The 19,829-nt window shown below is 37.2% G+C and overlaps 2 protein-coding genes across 3 annotated transcripts; one reads left to right on the plus strand and one right to left on the minus strand.

The window, feature by feature from the left end:
* Positions 1-1,580: 1,580 nt before the first annotated feature.
* On the plus strand, positions 1,581-3,855 carry LAP3 (Calcium-dependent phosphotriesterase superfamily protein). The gene is made up of 4 exons (XM_090009629.1): positions 1,581-1,945; positions 2,211-2,495; positions 2,582-2,749; positions 3,441-3,855. The coding sequence occupies exons 1-4, from the start codon at positions 1,581-1,583 to the stop codon at positions 3,853-3,855; spliced, it is 1,233 nt and encodes a 410-aa protein (XP_089865755.1).
* A 1,895-nt stretch (positions 3,856-5,750) lies between these two features.
* On the minus strand, positions 5,751-19,529 carry LOC149835640 (transcription initiation factor TFIID subunit 15-like). Of its 2 annotated transcripts, none has more exons than XM_090008647.1 (9): positions 19,409-19,529; positions 18,004-18,223; positions 17,558-17,892; positions 17,234-17,428; positions 16,145-16,228; positions 8,579-8,657; positions 8,382-8,508; positions 6,130-6,430; positions 5,751-6,040 (listed from the first exon to the last, which is right to left on the minus strand). In XM_090008647.1, exons 2-8 carry the CDS (start codon positions 18,121-18,123, stop codon positions 6,159-6,161), a joined length of 1,212 nt encoding a protein of 403 aa, XP_089864773.1. In that variant the 5' UTR covers positions 18,124-18,223; positions 19,409-19,529; the 3' UTR covers positions 5,751-6,040; positions 6,130-6,158. The 2 variants fall into 2 exon arrangements, with proteins under 2 accessions (XP_089864773.1, XP_089864772.1); XM_090008646.1 differs by having other exon boundaries at positions 17,234-17,431.
* Between the last annotated feature and the right edge of the window lie 300 nt (positions 19,530-19,829).

Here is a 19,829-nt window from a genome sequence, read left to right on the forward strand (position 1 = left end):
GTGCCAGGTATGATTGCACATAAGAGCATCATATTCAGTGGCCATAGCCTTTTACTAGTGGGGCAGTTGAGATGCTTGTTTAAAGGTGAAAGGTTCGGGTTCGAGAAGGGAGACACGAAGATCGGTAAGCACAAGAGGATAGAAAGAGGCTATGGACGTTTTGGGTTTTAAGGATCCAGTCATGGACCATGTAACCATGGGATGAGAATGATCAGGGAGACAAAAAATGCTTAGACTATAGGAAGGAACAAAAGAACCACTAGAAAACTGAGATGGTGCTAGACTATATGGGGATTAATCAAGAGATACCGAGGGAGCGGGGGGCAAGGTAGGAGATGGGTGAGGATTAGGGGACAGGGAATTGAGCGGGGAAGGTGGATCAAGTCCAATGTTCACAACAAGTACATGAGACACATTAGGTGGTCAGGGACAAACTCGGGTGACTGACATGCGAAGGGTGAAGACGACAAAGGAGACAACGCAGATAAGGAAGAGATGCTAGGTGCAACTGACAAGGAAATGCCCCATTAAGTTAAGTTTAAAGATGACAGGGGAGGTGAGGTTGATGTGACCCAAAAACTGTGGAAAGATGACTCGTCAAAATAGACATGTCGAGATATATATGTATGACTAGTTTGAGGATGAAAACACATGTAACCTTTGTGACATGATGTATAACCATGAAAGAGACTGTGTAAAGTTTTTTGCTGGAATTTTGACTTGTTATAGGGTGTGAGTAAAAGATAGCAAAGACAACAAAAAACTCACAGGTGAGTATAGTAAGGTTTGCAGTGGAAGATAAGCTCATACTGTGTGCGGCGTCTTAGAACTAGAGTAGGCAGCCGGTTGATGATATAGGTAGCCGGAATGCATCAACAACAGCCTCCATTTGCCGATTTTTGAGGGCTTGAGTGATCGGCAATATCATGGTGTAATGGTTATCTTAACACATGCAATATCCTGCCTGACAACCATCCATCTTGGCATTTCTCCTCGAGATGTGTGTTGTCCGTCTCAAAAAATGTTGAGATGGATGGTCAGCAATAGTGGAGCAGGCAGCGCTGCTGCATAAAAAATGGCCTCTATATAGAAACCCGTGACAGGTATGAAGGTGCACAGTAGGGCCAGCCCACTCAGGGTTTTACCACTAGAGGGCATTTTTTTTTTGCAGCGGTGTTGCATCAGCGTCGCTGACAGCCACCCATCTCAACATTTCTCAAGATGGAGACCACACCCATCTTGAGAAATGCCAAGATGGGTAGCTGTCAGTGGCAATGCGCATGTAATGTGAACACTTATCATTACACGGTGGGCCTAATTATGATTCAATCCGGGTGAGTTCCTCGTCATCAATAAGAAAAAACTAGTACAATAAGCACAATTCTTGTGAGGCCAACAAGCTAGAGTTAATATGATCATGCCAACAAACAAGGGCAACCCGACAATGGACCTACTTTACAACAATCAACCCCCCATGCTTTAGTCATGTTTGAACCTAATTTTAATGGATAAATGAATCAAGTGAACACCAAGGTTCCTTGATTCTCCATAAACATAGTGCTCCTCTCACTTCCCCTCTAATGGAGAAGAAGTCCTTTACTGATGGAATACTATGGAATCACCCATACCAAGTCTTACTGGCTATTATACTAGCTTTAGTCTTCACAGATCCCTTCCACATTGGCCCTTTAGGAGGACACAACTTTGAGCCAGTTAAGCACACTGTAGCACCATATGCACAAGTCATGGCTAAGTGGCCCAGTGATAACCTTAGCAGGCTTAGATTCAGCAAGCGCGAGTTTGTTAACGAGGTTTACGGCCCGGAATCTTTGGAATTCGACATCCATGGCCAAGGGCCTTATGCGGGATTGGCTGATGGACGCATAGTCAGATGGATGGGAGATGCTGCTGGTTGGGAGACTTTTGCTCTGGTCTCCCCTAACTGGTATGTCATTATAACCATTGATCTTATTTGGATGTTAATTGGTAAATAGTTATGTACTCACTTTTTACTGTATATGAAACACACTAATCTGAAATGTATGTAACAATCTGTCATATGGATACTCCATTTTGGCCTCTGTATCGTGTCCTCTTATATAATAGTCATATTGAAAACTTCATAAAAATGACAGTATCCCCTTATCCACAGCCATATCTGAGCTTAATAAAATGGCACTGATGTTTGTTTAGATGTGTTACTATGTAAGGTCTGAAAGGGTATGTGCAAATGGAATCTACTCTACAACATCCAAGCAATTCAAGCACGAAGAACGATGCGGGCGGCCTCTTGGTCTGAGGTTTGATAGACAAACTGGGGATCTCTATATTGCAGATGCATACTATGGTCTATTGGTTGTGGGTCCAAATGGAGGAATTGCAACTCCTCTTGCTCCACAGGTGGGTGGAAAGCGGATCCTATTTGCAAATGACCTTGACATTCATAAGAATGGATCCATCTTCTTCACAGACACTAGCATGAGATACAACAGACAGTAAGAGTCTCGAGTTACTTCATCCGGTTATTCAGTTTTTATGAAACTTATAGGGATATGAAATGAATGTGAAGTGTCTGATGCAGGAACCATTTCTTCATACTGCTAGAAGGAGAAGCAACTGGAAGACTGCTCAAGTATGACCCATACACTAGAACAACTTCTGTTGTTGTTGATGGATTGGCATTTCCAAATGGGGTACAAATATCTAGGGATCAAACCTATCTTCTCTTCACAGAGACTACTAATAGCAGGTACACCTCTCAATACCTCAAAAATGTGCTACACAATAGCTATTAGTATTTGGGTGGATCACATTCGGATGCAGCCTAATCAGATTGAAATTCATATTTAGATGAAGAAAGCCTTTACTGAACGTGGATCTGATTAGCTATTAGTCTAATCTGGCATCCATTTACATGTAAGCATTCAGATGTAGTTTGATCCATTGTGGCAGTCGGATTCTGATGTAAAAAAACTAAACCTGAATCCAACACAATTAACTATTTGGATATGACATTCCCTAACAAATCTGACTAAATGGATTTTGGCCAGTCAGATGCCCAATTTAATCCTATTCTATGTCATAGGAACACACCATTTAGGGTCCTGTGTTTAGGGGATACAACACTGAACATGGACATGAAACATGTTATGATATATAAATGCTTTATTTTCTAGTTTTTAATAGTATTTTGAATAATGAATATGTTTATGTGTTAAAATATCACAAAAGATGTTTTTTTAATCAATTACATAACTAAAGAAATCTGACTTCATGTCCTATTTAAAAAAAAATTTGTGAATTCGCATCTTTTACTTGAAGTCCCGGTTAGTGTCCGTGTCTTTGTCACGTAGATACTATCCGAATAAACCTACACCATTTACATGATTACATCCCTGCCTTAAAATGGATGATAACAAGACACTGCTTCAATCATGTAGGATAATGAAATACTGGTTGGAAGGGCCAAAGAAGGGGAATGTGGAGCTGTTTGCGAACTTGGCAGGGTTTCCTGATAATGTAAGATCAAACAAGAAAGGCCAATACTGGGTGGCAATTGACTGCTGCAGGACACCAGTTCAGGAGCTCCTCTCTCGCCATCCGTGGATCAAAAACCTCTACTTCCGATTGCCGATGAAGATGAACATCCTAGCAAGGCTGGTGGGGATGAGGATGTACACAGTCATCACCCTCTTCAATGAAAATGGAGAGATTGCAGAAGTCTTGGAAGATCGAAAAGGTGAAGTCGTTAAACTGGTCAGCGAAGTACAAGAGATGAATGGCAAGCTATGGATAGGGACAGTGGCCCATAACCACATTGTGACTCTTCCATTTCCCCAAAATTCCAGTGACTGAGTTTGGCCATTATTGTATGATCTAATTGTCACTAGGAGTAAGGATTTCAAGCAACTTAAAACACCATGGGCTTCCTTGATGTAGTACTTATATCTTTGCCTAATCAATGTAATTTAGTGAAGGGAACTATATATGCTTCTGGGTTATCAACATATCTAAGAAGACAGCCCTAAACATATTACTGTGAGATGCCAGAAAACTTCAATAACCCTTAATTTGAGAACATTAATAAAATCAAATCATTAGTAAGAAAATGAAAATGTTTGCTAGGCAAGTGCATTCAATCATTCAAAAACATGCATTTTTATCTCATCCAAGGTTATAATTATGATTCTGATTCTATTGTACAGTGGGATAGTGGTTCCATCTAGAATTTGACATGTCGCTGAATTTAGGGTGTACTTTGTTCAATGTAACAAATTCATAAGGTCACTCAACTACACCTTGTTGCTGTTTTAATTTTTATTTGTTTTCTTATTTGTGCTTCTTCACTCCATTTTTTAGCAGCAGAATGTAAGTTAGCTGGGAACTTGTGCCAACAACAATTGTGGGGTGGCAAAATTGTTAAAATGTCCGCCATGCACTCACCTAATTCTGTATTTCTACAGATCAAATTATAACGAGTAACTTGTTTACTAAAAATGAGTATTCGATCATGCAATTATGACTTGCACGAAAGATTTTCAAGAGCTTCAAAAATCAATAGCCCAAAGTACCATAATTTTATGACTGAAAAAAGCATAATTGTACTTCCATAAAATACGCTCTAAAGGTGCCATGGCAAACAAAATGAGTATGCTGAATACATCTATAGAGCTAGATTAAGTAGATACAGCCTAGACCTCATGATTTTTACTAGACGAGTGGAACCCAATGCTCTCTCTCTCTCTCTCTCTCTCTCTCTCTCTCTCTCTCTCTCTCTCTATATATATATATATATATATATATATATATATATATATATATATATATATATATATATATATATATATATATATATATATATATATATATATATATAGAGAGAGAGAGAGAGAGAGAGAGAGGTGATGCATGAAATCGAAGCGAAAAAACAAGTTAAAATGTAATATAAAGTGGGATATGGTTGTGAAGCGATTACAAAAGCATATGAAAAACGAAAAGGAAACATAGGAATCAATATGAAGCAACAGTAGAAGCGAATAAAAGAATATGAAGAAGAGTAGAAAGAAATGTGGAATCAATCTGTAAGCTTGTTATAAAATCATTATTGTGAGAGAGAAGCGAGTGGAAAGCCACAAGCAAGAGAAAAATGCTAGGAAGCAAAATGAAAATGATTTGTTAAGTGGGGAAAAGCGGGCATATCATTAGAGGAGTTTCCATATTTCAAAAGTTGGTTTCCCAAAGCTTACCCTTGTTTGATGAAGCATGGATTTCATTCATAAGTACTGCTTCCACAAAAGCGTATGCTTTTGGTCCGTAAACTTGTAGGATCCTCAATGGACATTTGACTTATCTCAGCCTCATAATTTGGCATGTAAACTTGAAGAAAAACAAAATGATCCACCTAATAGGCCTCATTGGTACTGCAAAATTGAACCTTGTACAAACAACGCATCTATGGCCTCCTATAGACCATACGAAGACCCCTCGATTTTTTTAGGCGAATATTGTATAGAAAACAAGATATGTATTTTACTTTGTAATCATCGCTATTAGTACTCGACCAAGTTACATGACCGCTGCTTCTAAAGAACAATGAAAACCATGAACTTGTAGTGTTTCAAGTTATGCCAAACATGCACCGCAGGGAACTTTCAACCATCAATATGTAGGCCAAAAGAGGCTACATTATGTAATACGATGGCAGTTGCTTTTACCATCATATGTAACAAAAATACCCAGTTAGAATTTAGAACGCTGAAATGGGGCATTTTCATTATACTAGGAAGAACAAAGAGCCAACACTTCAATTCCCAAAAAAACTCGTAGAACTGAAACATATGTAAGCAATTTTCCCCTACCCAATTTGCATAACTTGCATGTTGTGTACAAAAAATGAAAGACACATCCCAAAACACCAAGCAAAATTTCAGAGCAGCACTTTCTTGGCCAAGTTTTCATACATAGGAGAAATTTGACAAGCAAAATTTTTGGTTGAAAGATTTATTCTCTTTAGCCCCCATCAAGAATTTCACCGCAAATCCTGCAACATCAAAAGGCATAACTCATCCACTGAATAACTTCTATAGCAACCTGAAGCTCAATAGTAAAAGCCGAGACCAGATTACTTACACCAAGACCAAGATAAATCATAAACTGCTTCACCGTCGGCGATCTCTCCCTTGTTCACGGCTTCTATCATTATCATACTCATAATCTCGTTCCCTTCCACGGTCGTGATCCCGCACCCTATCCCGATCTCTATCCCTTCCTCTGTCCTTCTCGCGATCCCGGTCTCTTTCTCGGCTCCAGCTCCTTTTGTGGTCCTTCTCATGATCGTAGCCATCCCTCTCCTTGCTTTTGCTGCTCTCCCTTTCACTATGGTACTTTCCTCTATCTCTGCCTTTGTCTCTACTATCTCTTTCAATCATGCCTAGCACAATCGGAATGGCAAGGAAAACCACTGTGAGCATTGCAGCCATCATGACTAAAAACAACATTGAATATATATTCTATGATGTTATAGATCTCTATATCTAATAAATAGTTCTCTCATGAACTTAAGAATCACTGACAAGAGGTGGACAACATAAACCGTTGAACACCTAGGACTCATAAGGTACCAACATGGATTCACAGGAGCACGCCACATTGAACACTGACAGATGACCTGGCCATCAGTCTAGAATTAGTCATATAGCTAGGCTTTCATTCAGGTATTTTGCAGAAAACATTTAAATTCTGAAATGTCAGGCAAAAAAAGGAAAAAAGAAGATATTACTACAATATGAGAACACTGCATCCAATTTCCTTAAGTAAAAATCCAATTAAGCTAGGAAGTCAACCAGAACAAGATAAGCACAATTCACAATGTCCTACAGCAGGCAATCAGGCACATAGCATATCCAACAACCACCACAAAGGTAAATACTGTTAAAATGAATATATATATATATAAACTGAAATACCCATCAGGGGTATTTCAGTCATTTCACCTATGTAATAGGTGTCAGTCCACTAAGGACTGACTCGTCTTTTCATTTTTCATTTTTTCTGTTTCTTTTCTTTATTTTATGTAAAATATAGCTGTTGGGCTGGTCCAATGGGTAGTTGGGCCAGCCCCCTTGTGTTTTGGAGTGACTATTTAAAGGCAGTCCCTCTCTTGTATTTTTAATGCTTTCTAAGCATTTTCTTAAGTGAAAATACATTTTTTTATGTGTTGTGTGCTCCCTTAGTGGCTTATATGTGTTGTGTGTGACCATAGTGGCTCTTGTGTGCATGGATTGTGCCTTTGTGATTGTTCTCACTTGGTTATTGTATTGTCCCTTGGTGGACTAGGGCTTGTGCACTCTTTATTGTTCTTTGTTTATCCTTAGTGGTTTTTCTATTGTATTTCCACTTGTTTCCTTACAAATACATCAGTAAGAAAATTCAGTCTATAATGAGGCTCTACAGGTGCGTATATTTCTTTTCACATTGCCAACTAAATGATACAACTCACGTATTTATTAGCACAGGCTACAGTACCACTGACAGAAGGCATACAACTATCACACCCTATTCCTGCAACAAGCACAACTTTGAGACATGAGGATTGAGGCCTAAAGCTCACAGGATAGGAAAGACCTAAGTTGCCACTTATAGGGATGCATTAAACCTCACCTAGCAAGTAATATGCCCCAGACATTATTCATACGCTTGACCCATAGCAATGTCTAATAGTATGGTTCTGTTATGCCATTTTCTCTGTACTTCCTTTTTCTTTCTATTAGGAAACAATTCATTTCCTCTTTTTCAGGGAAAAAAATGAAGTACATCCCAATTATTTTGAAACCAGGATTTAAGATTGTTCTCAACTTGCGATCTATTTTCCAGTATTTTCTACCACAAATTAAATCACTCCCTGGGCTAAATTTCTGCTGCCTTGAAGAAGGTCAATTTGTATTACCAGTGTGATCTTTCAAGTTCGGGATTGATTTAAATTTATGTTTGTTTTCTTTCTATAGCATTATTTATTTGTTATCATACTTCTTTATGGATTGTTAGAGAGGCAATTTTCTATTAACTAGTAGTAACTGACTGGTAACCCACAACTACTGCAGAGATTTTTTAAATTGTTAACTGAAATGCCAAGTACATGCTCTCTGTTTGCAGGTTACTGTTAATAACTAAGCCAAAGCATCACTATTTGAAGTTGAGTGAACTTGCATAGTTTTCAAGTAGCTATTACCAAAAGAATTATTTTTTCCCTTTTTCCCATAATTTTTTCTTTTAAAAAACAATTGTCTCTCATGCAGTCTCCACTTTCCCCAACACATCCCACGATGTTTCTTAAAAATTGAATAACATTTTAAGATAGAACATGTTAGTTACTTCTTGCATACCTAACTCCTCAACCTCCCATCCTGCCCGTCCTGAGCCTGGAAGCACTTGTGTAGCCTCTGCTTGTTGAGTTTTGGCACGGAACTTCTTCTTGAGATTCCCAAACTCATCATACATCTCGCCATCATCCTGGGAAGAAAATAAGATTAGTACCATTTCCACTATGCTGCACAAACAAGCAAGGAGGAAGAGCTGGTACTTCAGCTTCTCTACGTCTCCTTCTCGTTTCTTCAATTTCTTCTTCATCTAATTCCTTATAACCACCTCCACGTCCTCCTCTGATGACAAAAAAAGAATAATGTTTTTAAAATAACTATTTAAAGAAAATGATGAAAGAATGTCTACTTAACGATGCCTTTTTTCTTCATTAATTTTTGAACTTTAATAGGGCCAAGATATTTTGATGCATGCAAAATGCAAGAAATAAAATAACATCTGAGCAAAACTTGAAAGCAAACCTTAACACAAGCTAACACAGACGTTATAGCAATATTAGACATCAGCATTACATTCACCAGCAATTCTCAAACAGACAAAAGCAATGATGTCATTATATTAACAGAGGCAGGAGTCGAGCATCTTTTGGTCACTTTCATGAAGTGTTAGGTTAACAAACAATTAACAATCATAATCATAACAGATTGCAAACAGGAACTTCCTCTTCTTCAATTCAGTAAATGTGTTTCTCGCCATCCTATATGGGGGCATTCATTACATGCCACCCCGAGGGAACCCACCTTCTGAGTTAGATATTAGCCAAAATGAAGAAGATGTGCAAAGAAAACTAGAACTTTGGTAGGGCATATTAGAGAAAAATGGTTTAAGAATTAGTACAAGAAAAACAGAATATGTGGAGTCTAAGACTGTAGCTAGTGAGAAAAATGTAATAATAAGATGTTACAACTAAACAATGTTATAAATTTTGATGTTTAGGGTTGATATAAACAAGATGGTGGAATTGAAGGAGATGTCACGAGAATGATTGGTGTTGGCAGGATAAAGTGGAGACGAGCTAGTGGTGTCTTATGTGATAAAAGAATGCATCTATCATTAAAAGGACATCTCTGGAAGATGCTATGAGTCCATATTCTTATATTCTGCTTAATGTTAAGCAACTAAGAAGCAACAAGAAGAGAGTGAATGTTCTGGAGATGTGTAAGCTAAGATAGACGTATGGAAGTTTTGAAAAGTGATAATATTAGAAATGAATTTATCAGAAAATGTTTATGAGTTCTAGGAATTAAAAATAAAATAAAAATTAGAGAATGTTATTTAAGATGAATTGAACATGTTGTACAAAGACGTATTACAGCACCAGTAAGAAAAGTTCACATGATGTAAGTTGAAAGAATTAAGAAAAGAGAAAGAATCAAAGAACACTGAATACTTGGAAGGAGGTAGTGAGAAGTGATATGAAGAACAGAAAAGGGACTGAAATTGTAGTTCTAAATAGGAAGGGCTGGAGAAACAAGACTCACAAAGCCTACACCATGTAGTTGGGATAAAGCTTGATGATGATATTAGAAATAATAATAATGTCAATCTTCCAACTGATGCAGCCAAGAGTCAACCCCATCAGGAAACCACATGCCAGGCACATTAATTCGTTTAAAGGCAGACCTGCCTAAGAGCACACCTTATGGTTATCTGCTTGTACGTTCAGCTTTATGAGCCAGTAGACCCACAATCATTCCATAGCTTGGTTCAACTCATGTGGAGTCCAATTCAAATTTTGGAAGTTGCTCACATCATTTCTGAAGGGCCAGTCATACAATTTCTCAGAAAGCATATTTTTACAAGAAGAATTTCAAGGGCGGTTAACTTGTTTTATAACATGCCAGTCTTAAGACATTATCATTAGAGAAGAAGAAATGGTTTTAAAATTTCTTTTTGTTTTAGGGACTGAAGTCGCATGCTTCTACTTGAAGCTTTCCCAAGGAAAATCTAGAGAGGTATTTTTTCAACCTTCTTCTCATTCTGTTTGCACTTTTCTTCCAGCTTGTGTGGATCTAGCATAGTGTGATAATCAATTCTACCTCCAATCATATCGCAAATACTTTCCCTTTTAAAAATCCAAAGATAAACAACTACATATAAATCAAGGTTGAGTTATAGGTAAGGTAAAGTGGTCACTGTTAAAATGTGTATTATCGTCATTTGTAATCTCGTATATATTTATATTCATATATATATAGATACATATACATATATATATATATATATGTATATGTATATCTATATATATGAATATAAATATATATTCTTTATTCACCCAAAAGGGTATTTCTGTAAATTCCTGTTTTGCGCATATTCCACTTTGGAATATTGCTTGTAATTTTCCATTTTTATTTTTTATTTTTCTTCTTTTTTCCCTTTTTAATTTTCGGCTTTTGTGCCACATAGGGAGGCTCCCCAAAGAGTCGTTGGGGAGCCTCCAACGGTCACATATGTGACCGTTGGGGGCTCCCAACGACTCTCTTGGGAGCCCCCTTTGTGGCTCCTTTTCTTGCTTATAAATAGGGGCTCTCCCCTTTGTATTTTTGGAATTCTAGAGGGAGCTTATGCTCCATTGTAATGGGGTTTTCACCCCTTCTCCATTATTCTTCAATGATATGTAACTTATGACTTTAAGTCATATTTTTCCATTTTTATGGGTTTTATGTATTGGCACATTATGTGCGTGTGTTGTTTCCCTTTAATGGGTATATTTGCACTTTACGTGCATAAGTATGGGTTCATTATTGAACCCAAGGTATTCCAAGTCACTTTCTAACATGGTATCAAAGCAAGGTCACGATGGGGTTGTCTCTTGGTGCAACGGAAAGCGTGTCGCTCAAGAAATGGTGAAGTATTCATTGCTCTTCCTAAAGTATTATGCTTTTGAAGTTATTCGGTATGTATCCCTTTTCTCAAAAAGTATTATGCATTTGAAAGTATGTTTCTTGCATATAGTTTGTTCGTTTGATGGTCATGATAGTTGAATTATTTCTTTTCATATTTCGTGTGCTCATATATTTTGAAAATATCTCCTTCTAAATTTGGTGAAATCGTTTGTTGTCCAAATATAAAATTCGTGTCTATTTATCGAACTACTCATAGCATATAATAGTAATTTATGTTTTTAAAAATTACCTTCAATTATGTGAGATTTATAGTTCTTAAATAAGTATTTCATGATTGACCTATAAGTTAACTTTTAAAATTATATATGATCTCTTGCTAAAATAATGATCTTTGCTTAAAATTTCTTAACTCTCATATGAACCCTAATTTGATTTGAGTTCCTCTCTTGATTATGGATTTTTGAAAAATTTGATATAATCATTATATGAGAATCTCTCACATCTAAAATCTTTGTTGAATCCTAAAGTAGTTCTTGTTAAAGATAACTTATAAGAACTCCTAAAAAGTTTTTCAATGTTTCTTTTTTTAAAAATTATTTATGATAAACCATTAGGAAAGATTGTTTTTAAAAGGGAATTTCTCACATAGAATGCATAGTTCATCTATTGCATCCTTTTTTGGTATAAATGATTTCATTTTTCATCCTTATAAACTTGTTGGTTTGTATTTTTCATAAGGTTTCGAAATCTCTTAATAATATCTTTAAAAATGCCTACATTGGCCATAATATAGTTTTAGTTGTCCTCAATTGCACTTGTCAAGCATGTAATTACATAATTAAAACTTGAGAATTTCAAGCATTGCTCTTTTTATAAAGTGCATACTTGCTCACTTTTGTGTATTTTTTGCATTTTGTGCACATTTGCTTCTCAAAATATTTGCGCTTGTATGCATTCCCTCTTTTTTATGATATACATGCCTTAGTGCATGTTTGTTTACACCTTGGTGTGTATTTGTTCAAGTATTGTATGAGTGCTTTCGTGCACATCTTTTATAAAGCCTTGTGTGCTTACATGTGTATTGTCTCTTCGTAGACATTTTTGCATTATGGAGCCTTTATGCACATTTCTTATTGTGAAAAACATAATGAATTTAGATATTGAGTCCTTTTTAAATCATTGTAAGTGCTTATAGCACCTTGTACGTTTCCGCATATCTCATCTCAATCAAAGAATATTTAAAACTTGTTGTATGGGATTTAATCCCAAATCTATAAATTTTCAAGTACTTTTTCCTTGAGTATTGTGTTAAAAGCCTTCTTTGTGAACCATTACGGTTCTTATGATTTCTTTGATTAAAAGCTTGATTGTCTTGATGAATTCTTTATGTTGTGGTCTTTTTGATACAAGACTTCTTTTAAAGATTAGGCATAATTCGTGTTTATGCAAAATTGTTTTTGATGGAGTATATTGGACCTTTGATTCAATTTGTTAAATCGGTCCTCTTTGTAAAAACTTTTTGGAAAATGATTCCTTATGTGTTTATTGCCCTTTTGTGGCATTTATATTTGTCCATCACATGTTATTTAATGCATCATTTATTTGGCCTTATTATTGTCATATTAGAGATGTTTATCGAGGTGAGTTATGGGCACCTCGTGTTGTATCATTTTAGATTGTCCACCTTCCATATTATAGATGGTTGTTGAGGTGAGTTATGGGCACCTTGGGACTCTAAAATGAGTTGTTATTTGATCTCTAATTATGAGTGTGTCACTCATTTTTTCTCTTGTGGCCATTGATATTATGGATGCTTCTATGTAAATGTGATGGACATATGGTGTTTGAAACCTTAAATGCTTTAAGGTATATTTAAAATCAAGGTATTTTGGGATTATAGCCCAACCTTTTATTTATGAATCTTATGAGTGCATTTGCACATTTATGATTCCGAATGTTGTGCTTATTGTGCACATGTGTTCTTGTGTTTTTTCACAAGTGTTCTTGGTGTGTGTATGTTCACACATTTGTTCTAAAGAATATTATTTTATCATCTTGTTGAAGATACTTTTACATGCATTTATTCCAAAATGTTATTGTTATGAGTATTCATGTTTTAAAAGGAATATTGTTTCATTCGAGGTGTATTTTCATTACAAGTTTATTGCCTCAAAAGTCTTTTCCTTGTATGCCCATTATCTAAGTGTCATCATATGTAGACAAGAATTTTATTACACCTTCGTGTGTTTTTAGCCCTTTGTTGGCTTTTGCTCTCTTGGTCTAGTAGCTAAACACACTTGACTTGAGTGTTTTTATATGTAGACAAGGCACGTTGATTCACACCATGGTGTGTGATTTTTAGCCTATGTTGGCGTTTGTGTCCTTGTTCTAGTCGCTTAGATGTATGCCCATGATTGGCTTATTTCACTCATTTCAAGTGTCATCTTATGTAGACAAGATATGCATTGTGTTTTAGCCCATGGTTGGCTTATCACTCTTGTTCTAGTAGCTAAACATACTTGGTTTTAAGTGTATTTTTTACGTAGACAAGAGATACTTTTTAGTCCATGTTGGAATGTATTCTCTTGTTTTTGTCGTAGATGCACTTATTTCAAGTATTATTATATGTAGACATGAGGTTCTTTTACACACCTTTGTATGTGTCTTTAGCCTTTAATGGCTTTATATTCTTGATCTAGTAACTTATACACTTGATTTATGGGTTTTGGAGGACTAATGAGGAAGTTGTTTGTAATGGATAAACTATTGTTGAAATTTGCAAAATTTCATTCATGACTTATGTTTTTCAAGTAACTCATATTTTTTGATATGGATATCAAGTTGATTTCTTAGCATTTAATTTATATATTAAGTGCTTATGGTTTTTGTCACCCTTATATGCAAAATGTGGATTTTGTCAATTAAGTATGACTTTCATAAATGATTTTAAAACCTTGTGAACTCTTGGGTTTATTTTACCTAAAGTATGCTTGGAGACTTCGTTTCTCTTGTTTGGGACTTCATTACATGTTTGAAGCATGATCATTAATGAGTTTTTTGAGTATTAATTCATTTAATGATAAGTATATGCATATGCTCTTTATGGCCTTTTTTTGGGCTCTCATTCAATAAAGCATAGGTATTTTATGTCTCTTCGTAGGCTTCTTGTGGTATCCCTTTGTGGATCATTTTGTTATTCCCCATTATGGGGTTATATTTGTCCAATGTTGGACCTTATGAATGCATTATGCATTCTTACAATTTATTTTTGCATAATTTGCTTCCGCTCAGTTTGTTTTAACATGATGTATGATTTTGAAACTTTAAGTGTCATTTCTGCATAATTTGCATAATTTCTAAACATAGGTCATCCATAATTATGCTAGTTAGAAATGGTCCATTTGAGTAAAAGTGCAAAGATATGTTTTACTTGTTTCTTTGTTGATTCTCTACAGGATCGCTAAAGATGTGGAACATTAGATGCATCATGGATTCGATCGATGGGGAATTGGACTTGAAGACCTAGCTCAATCTGTCATGAAGATGGAGTTTTTTCTTAAAGACTTTTGAAGAATTGGACTTCGTCTCAAGACTTCCCTTTGATTTTCCAAACTTTCGGGTTTTTTTCCCCGCAAAGTTTGAGGGGGGATGTTAAAATATGTGTATTATCGTCATTTGTAATCTCGTATATATTTATATTCATATATATATATAGATACATATACATATATATATATGTATATGTATATCTATATATATATGAATATAAATATATATTCTTTATTCACCCAAAAGGGTATTTCTGTAAATTCCTGTTTTGCGCATATTCCACTTTGGAATATTGCTTGTAATTTTCCATTTTTATTTTTTATTTTTCTTCTTTTTTCCCTTTTTAATTTTCGGCTTTTGTGCCACATAGGGAGGCTCCCCAAAGAGTCGTTGGGGAGCCTCCAACGGTCACATATGTGACCGTTGGGGGCTCCCAACGACTCTCTTGGGAGCCCCCTTTGTGGCTCCTTTTCTTGCTTATAAATAGGGGCTCTCCCCTTTGTATTTTTGGAATTCTAGAGGGAGCTTATGCTCCATTGTAATGGGGTTTTCACCCCTTCTCCATTATTCTTCAATGATATGTAACTTATGACTTTAAGTCATATTTTTCCATTTTTATGGGTTTTATGTATTGGCACATTATGTGCGTGTGTTGTTTCCCTTTAATGGGTATATTTGCACTTTACGTGCATAAGTATGGGTTCATTATTGAACCCAAGGTATTCCAAGTCACTTTCTAACAGTCACAAAGATATAAGAACGAGTGTGCATACGGTTGAACATCTTAGTTAATCGATCACATTAAATTGGATCAGATTTTGCAGGTTTTTCTTTGATAGTGCATTGACCATTTTGTTTAGATTAGTTAGTTGAGAGTCTTTAGACTTGAGAACTCAAAGACAGGTAGGAGCCCAACCATACCTATCCCACTATTTAAAAAACTAATATTAAATCACGCAACCAACAAGCAAGCAAAGTTGACATAGTTAGTTAGCTCTAGGCCTAAAGGAGTCATTTGAGGGTAGTGAACTCGAAGGAAATAAACTGTGGGGCTCTTTGTTAAGCCCACAGCATATTTACAACATGAAAATGCAGTTCAAGCTAAAAAATATGCATACAATTTAACAAGCCAAACTGCCATCCTTTCATTTGGAAATACCAGCAATTGTTCTCTCACAGCTTGCTGAACAGATGGAACAGACTGAACAAGCAACCAACTGCTCTGCACAATTATCACAGACAAAACTACAAGATTTTGGGGATTTGAACAATGTCTGCAGTCTAACATTTAAATAGCATTTTTTGGTTTTCAATTACCAGAAACTAATTTGAGATATTCAAGAATATAAAAGCTGTACCACTTAAACCCTCACCTAGCACCACCTTCATTATGGCCAGGCTTATTGGTGTTACAGATATTGCATTTGGTGCGTTTTGCCCAGTTGATATTTCCACACCTGAAAAAAAACAATTTGATGCATAAGAAACAAATATCTAGAAGACTAAGTAAATAACCTACTTTTCCTAATCTAGACCAACAAATATAGAATGCATCATATAACAAGCACATAGCATCAGTTTTTTAAAGAATTAGCAAATGCTAGAAGGGGAAAAGTTTTTCCAACCATGCATATCACCTCCATGCAGCCAGTTCATACAGGATCATGCACTAATAAGTTGCAATAGACTCTTAAACCATTTTCAAGAAATAATATACAAGTCAAAATTTTGACTAAGGAAATAAGAGAGAGGAGAAAGGAAGAAGATTTATTTTAAATGCAAATCCAAAGACCTCTGCCCCCAGGGGGGGGGGGGGGGGGGGGGGGGGTGCAGTGGGATGGGGCCTTGGCTGCTAGACGGCAGTCAAAGTTCGATTCCTATGAGTGCCACCCCTCTGCGCAAGCCAACGGGTAGCATAGGCCCCGGGGGCAGGGGTCCTAGCCTCGGAGTTTTATGCTGTCGACATGATGACCGTAGGTATGGCAGGCTGAGCCAGCGCGACCAGGTCTTCGGGCCGGGTGCGGTTTCTTCAGGTTATAAATCCAAAGACCTCCAGTAAGTCAGGTAAGTTTAGTGAAAACTTTAGATTCCACACAACCATCATCAAATGCCATAAATAATCTGTGGCATCAACCTCATACAGGGAAAGTCAGAAAACACGAGCAACTACCAGTTGCCATATAGTTCACCAAGAAAATAAAGCATTTTGACGACAAAAAGTCTTAGCAACCGTATTAAATGTATAAAGCAAGGGATATGTGAAAGAACCTCCAAAAAAGGCAATGGAGGACAATAATGTCAGAAAGAAATAATGGGCAATAAAGCAAAACTATGACAGGTCAACAGTTCTATACTTACAGAAAAATACCTGAAGCTGGTGAGTCTTTTTTTTTACCCCTCAAGAACCAGAAGGAGCAAGCACCATTTAAATCTTTAAAATGGAAGCTGGGAAAAGGACTTACATGGGGCATGGCCAATCATTTGGACCAAAAAGTCCAGTAGAACCACCAACATCATGACCCCGGCCACCCGAATCATTGGCAGCTCGGCCCCTCCCACGACCACCACCTCCAGCACCTGTGCCAGAGCTACCAGGAGGACGGGCAGTCCCACATCGGTTACAGACACCACGAAATGTGAAGTTTACATTGCCACAGCTGCTTAAAGTGGGAAATATGGGCCAAATAAAATATGAAAATCAAATATCATACACAAAACCTTTGAATGATCAAACAAATTGAAAACTATAAAAGTCAAAGAAAGAGCTGCTCACCAATATCACAGACCTTGTATTTGGACACAACCAATCTCCATCTTGTTGCCATGCCTTTCCTGATGCATCACCTCGTCCTCTACCTCTTCCCCCTCCTCCATTTGGTTCCCTACCATCCTCCCCTACCTCACCACCCACTCCATTCACACCTAAGTCAGGTTCCTTGCTCTTGGACTCAGCTATAAATACACCAATTCTGCTCCCATGGAAATCCTTATCATTGAACCATTCAACAGCTGCCAATGCTGCATGTGGGTCCTCATACGTTACTGTTGCATCCCCTTTTGGCTCATTGGTCACTTTATCCCTGTACAACCAGATCTTGGGACGACCTGTCCTTTTGTCCTTCTGAAAGATTTTAGGCATTGGAAAAGAAAGAAAACTATGTTAGTAAGTCCATTAACAATGTCAAAATTACTGCCACCACAACTGCGTTATGCAAGCCAGACCGTACAATACCTTCAACAAACCTATTGTGCCAAAGAACTCTGCCAGCATATTCTCATCTGTTCCGGGTGGCAAGTCGCAAACATAAACTGAACCTGTTGAAGGGGCTCCCTGCAACATGTGGCTTGCCATTTCAAGCAAACCTCTCCAGACTCATGAAATTTGGAGAACGTGTGTTGACAAGCCTTGGGCACACGAACAACTATCCCTTAAACGGATTTAACACAGTAATCTGACAAAGCATCATTAGACACATCTGCTTAGATGGTTATACAGATCATGTAATTCTTTATAATCACATCACAACCAAGCCCAACCCCCTGTCCCAAAAATCTCAACGACCATCTTTGTAAGGGTGTGTTATCCTCATGGTAAATCTTGGTGGAAAATTCCCAGAAATCCTGGTACTCGAAAACTCCAGAGGAAGCAGTTTAGTTTAAGCATTTTCAAGGGGAATTGCCCTTTATCACCAATAAGGTGGCAACTGAGCCCCTCAGTAATCTTCCACCAGCTTTTACACATCATGTAGGATCCAAATACGAGAATTCCCTAGGAATCCTTTTTCGGACCAATCCCATGCAGGTAAATAATAATATGATCATGAAGATCATCAGGCATTGATGTGCGTATACAGCAATCGAACAAACAGCACAACGTGCAACCGCAAGAAGCCATACCACGTTTCAATATCAAACAATCAAGTTAAACCCAAACATTAGCAAATTAGCACGTTATTAATGAAACGATCACCAGATTAATGGAAAAAGTAAGCAGCCATATTGAACACCACAGAACTAATCTATAGCCCTCAACCATGAAATGCGCACCAATCCAAATGAGAAGATTTCCCGAAATTTTGGGAGTTTTCCTTTCAATTCGAGTACAGATAAATATTAAACAAGCTAGCTACCGCAAAGTACTCCCTCCAATTAGGGCAAAATGATAGATTCCAAGCAAAATGTTAGAGGCTTCAAACATAATCAAGAATGAGAATGAAGATTGCGTGGTTGCGTAGATTTCGCAAAAACACTTTGTTATATCTAGAGCGATTTGTATTTTCTATTGATTCCTACGATTTTGTCCCAAAAACATCTTTCCCCCACTCCCTTATACGAATACACTGAAAAATATCCCCACCAAAGGAACAGTAAACCGTAATTTGCCACAAAAAACACAACCATATCACTCATCCAACGAAAGAAAACCATCAAATAATCCCACGAAGACCATCATAAGAAGCCCAAAATGCCAATCTGAAGACGAAGATCCATACGCTAATCATCAGTAAAACCTTAAAATTCGTCAAAGAAACCCCTAATTTCTCTACACGACTCGCTTCGTTTTACAGGAAGCAAGAAAAAAAAGAATGAGAGAGAGAGACGAAGAAGAACTCGTAGAGGGAAGAGATGAAACTCACACAGATAACGGAGGAGGATCCCGACGGGGGAAGAATTCCGGCGACGGAACGGAGGACTGCAGGCGGGTATGCAGAGAGGACAAAATCGTAATTTTTTGGTTAGAGTGATATAGGGAGGAACTAGGAAGGAAGCAGAGGGGATCCCTTTTACATGAGAGGGCCTGATTGAGGAGGTTTAGAAGATTACTATAATGCCCATAAATGTCGAAAAACATTCCGATGAGGCCACTGAGATAGGATGTAACTGGTCGGGTCATATCCGACCTGATTCTGAATCGGGTCTAAAAGTTAGACCCAAACCTGATCCTATCTAATTTGGATCCGGGTACGGTTGAAAATTATGGACTCATATGGGTTAGAGGGTTTGAGTATATACCAGGTCGGGTCTACAAAAGACCCATTTTTCTTCAGGTCTAAGAAT

Source organism: Nuphar pumila, chromosome 6, assembly GCF_984573655.1.
Source record: "Nuphar pumila chromosome 6, dmNupPumi1.hap1.1, whole genome shotgun sequence".
Classification (NCBI taxonomy): domain Eukaryota; kingdom Viridiplantae; phylum Streptophyta; class Magnoliopsida; order Nymphaeales; family Nymphaeaceae; genus Nuphar; species Nuphar pumila.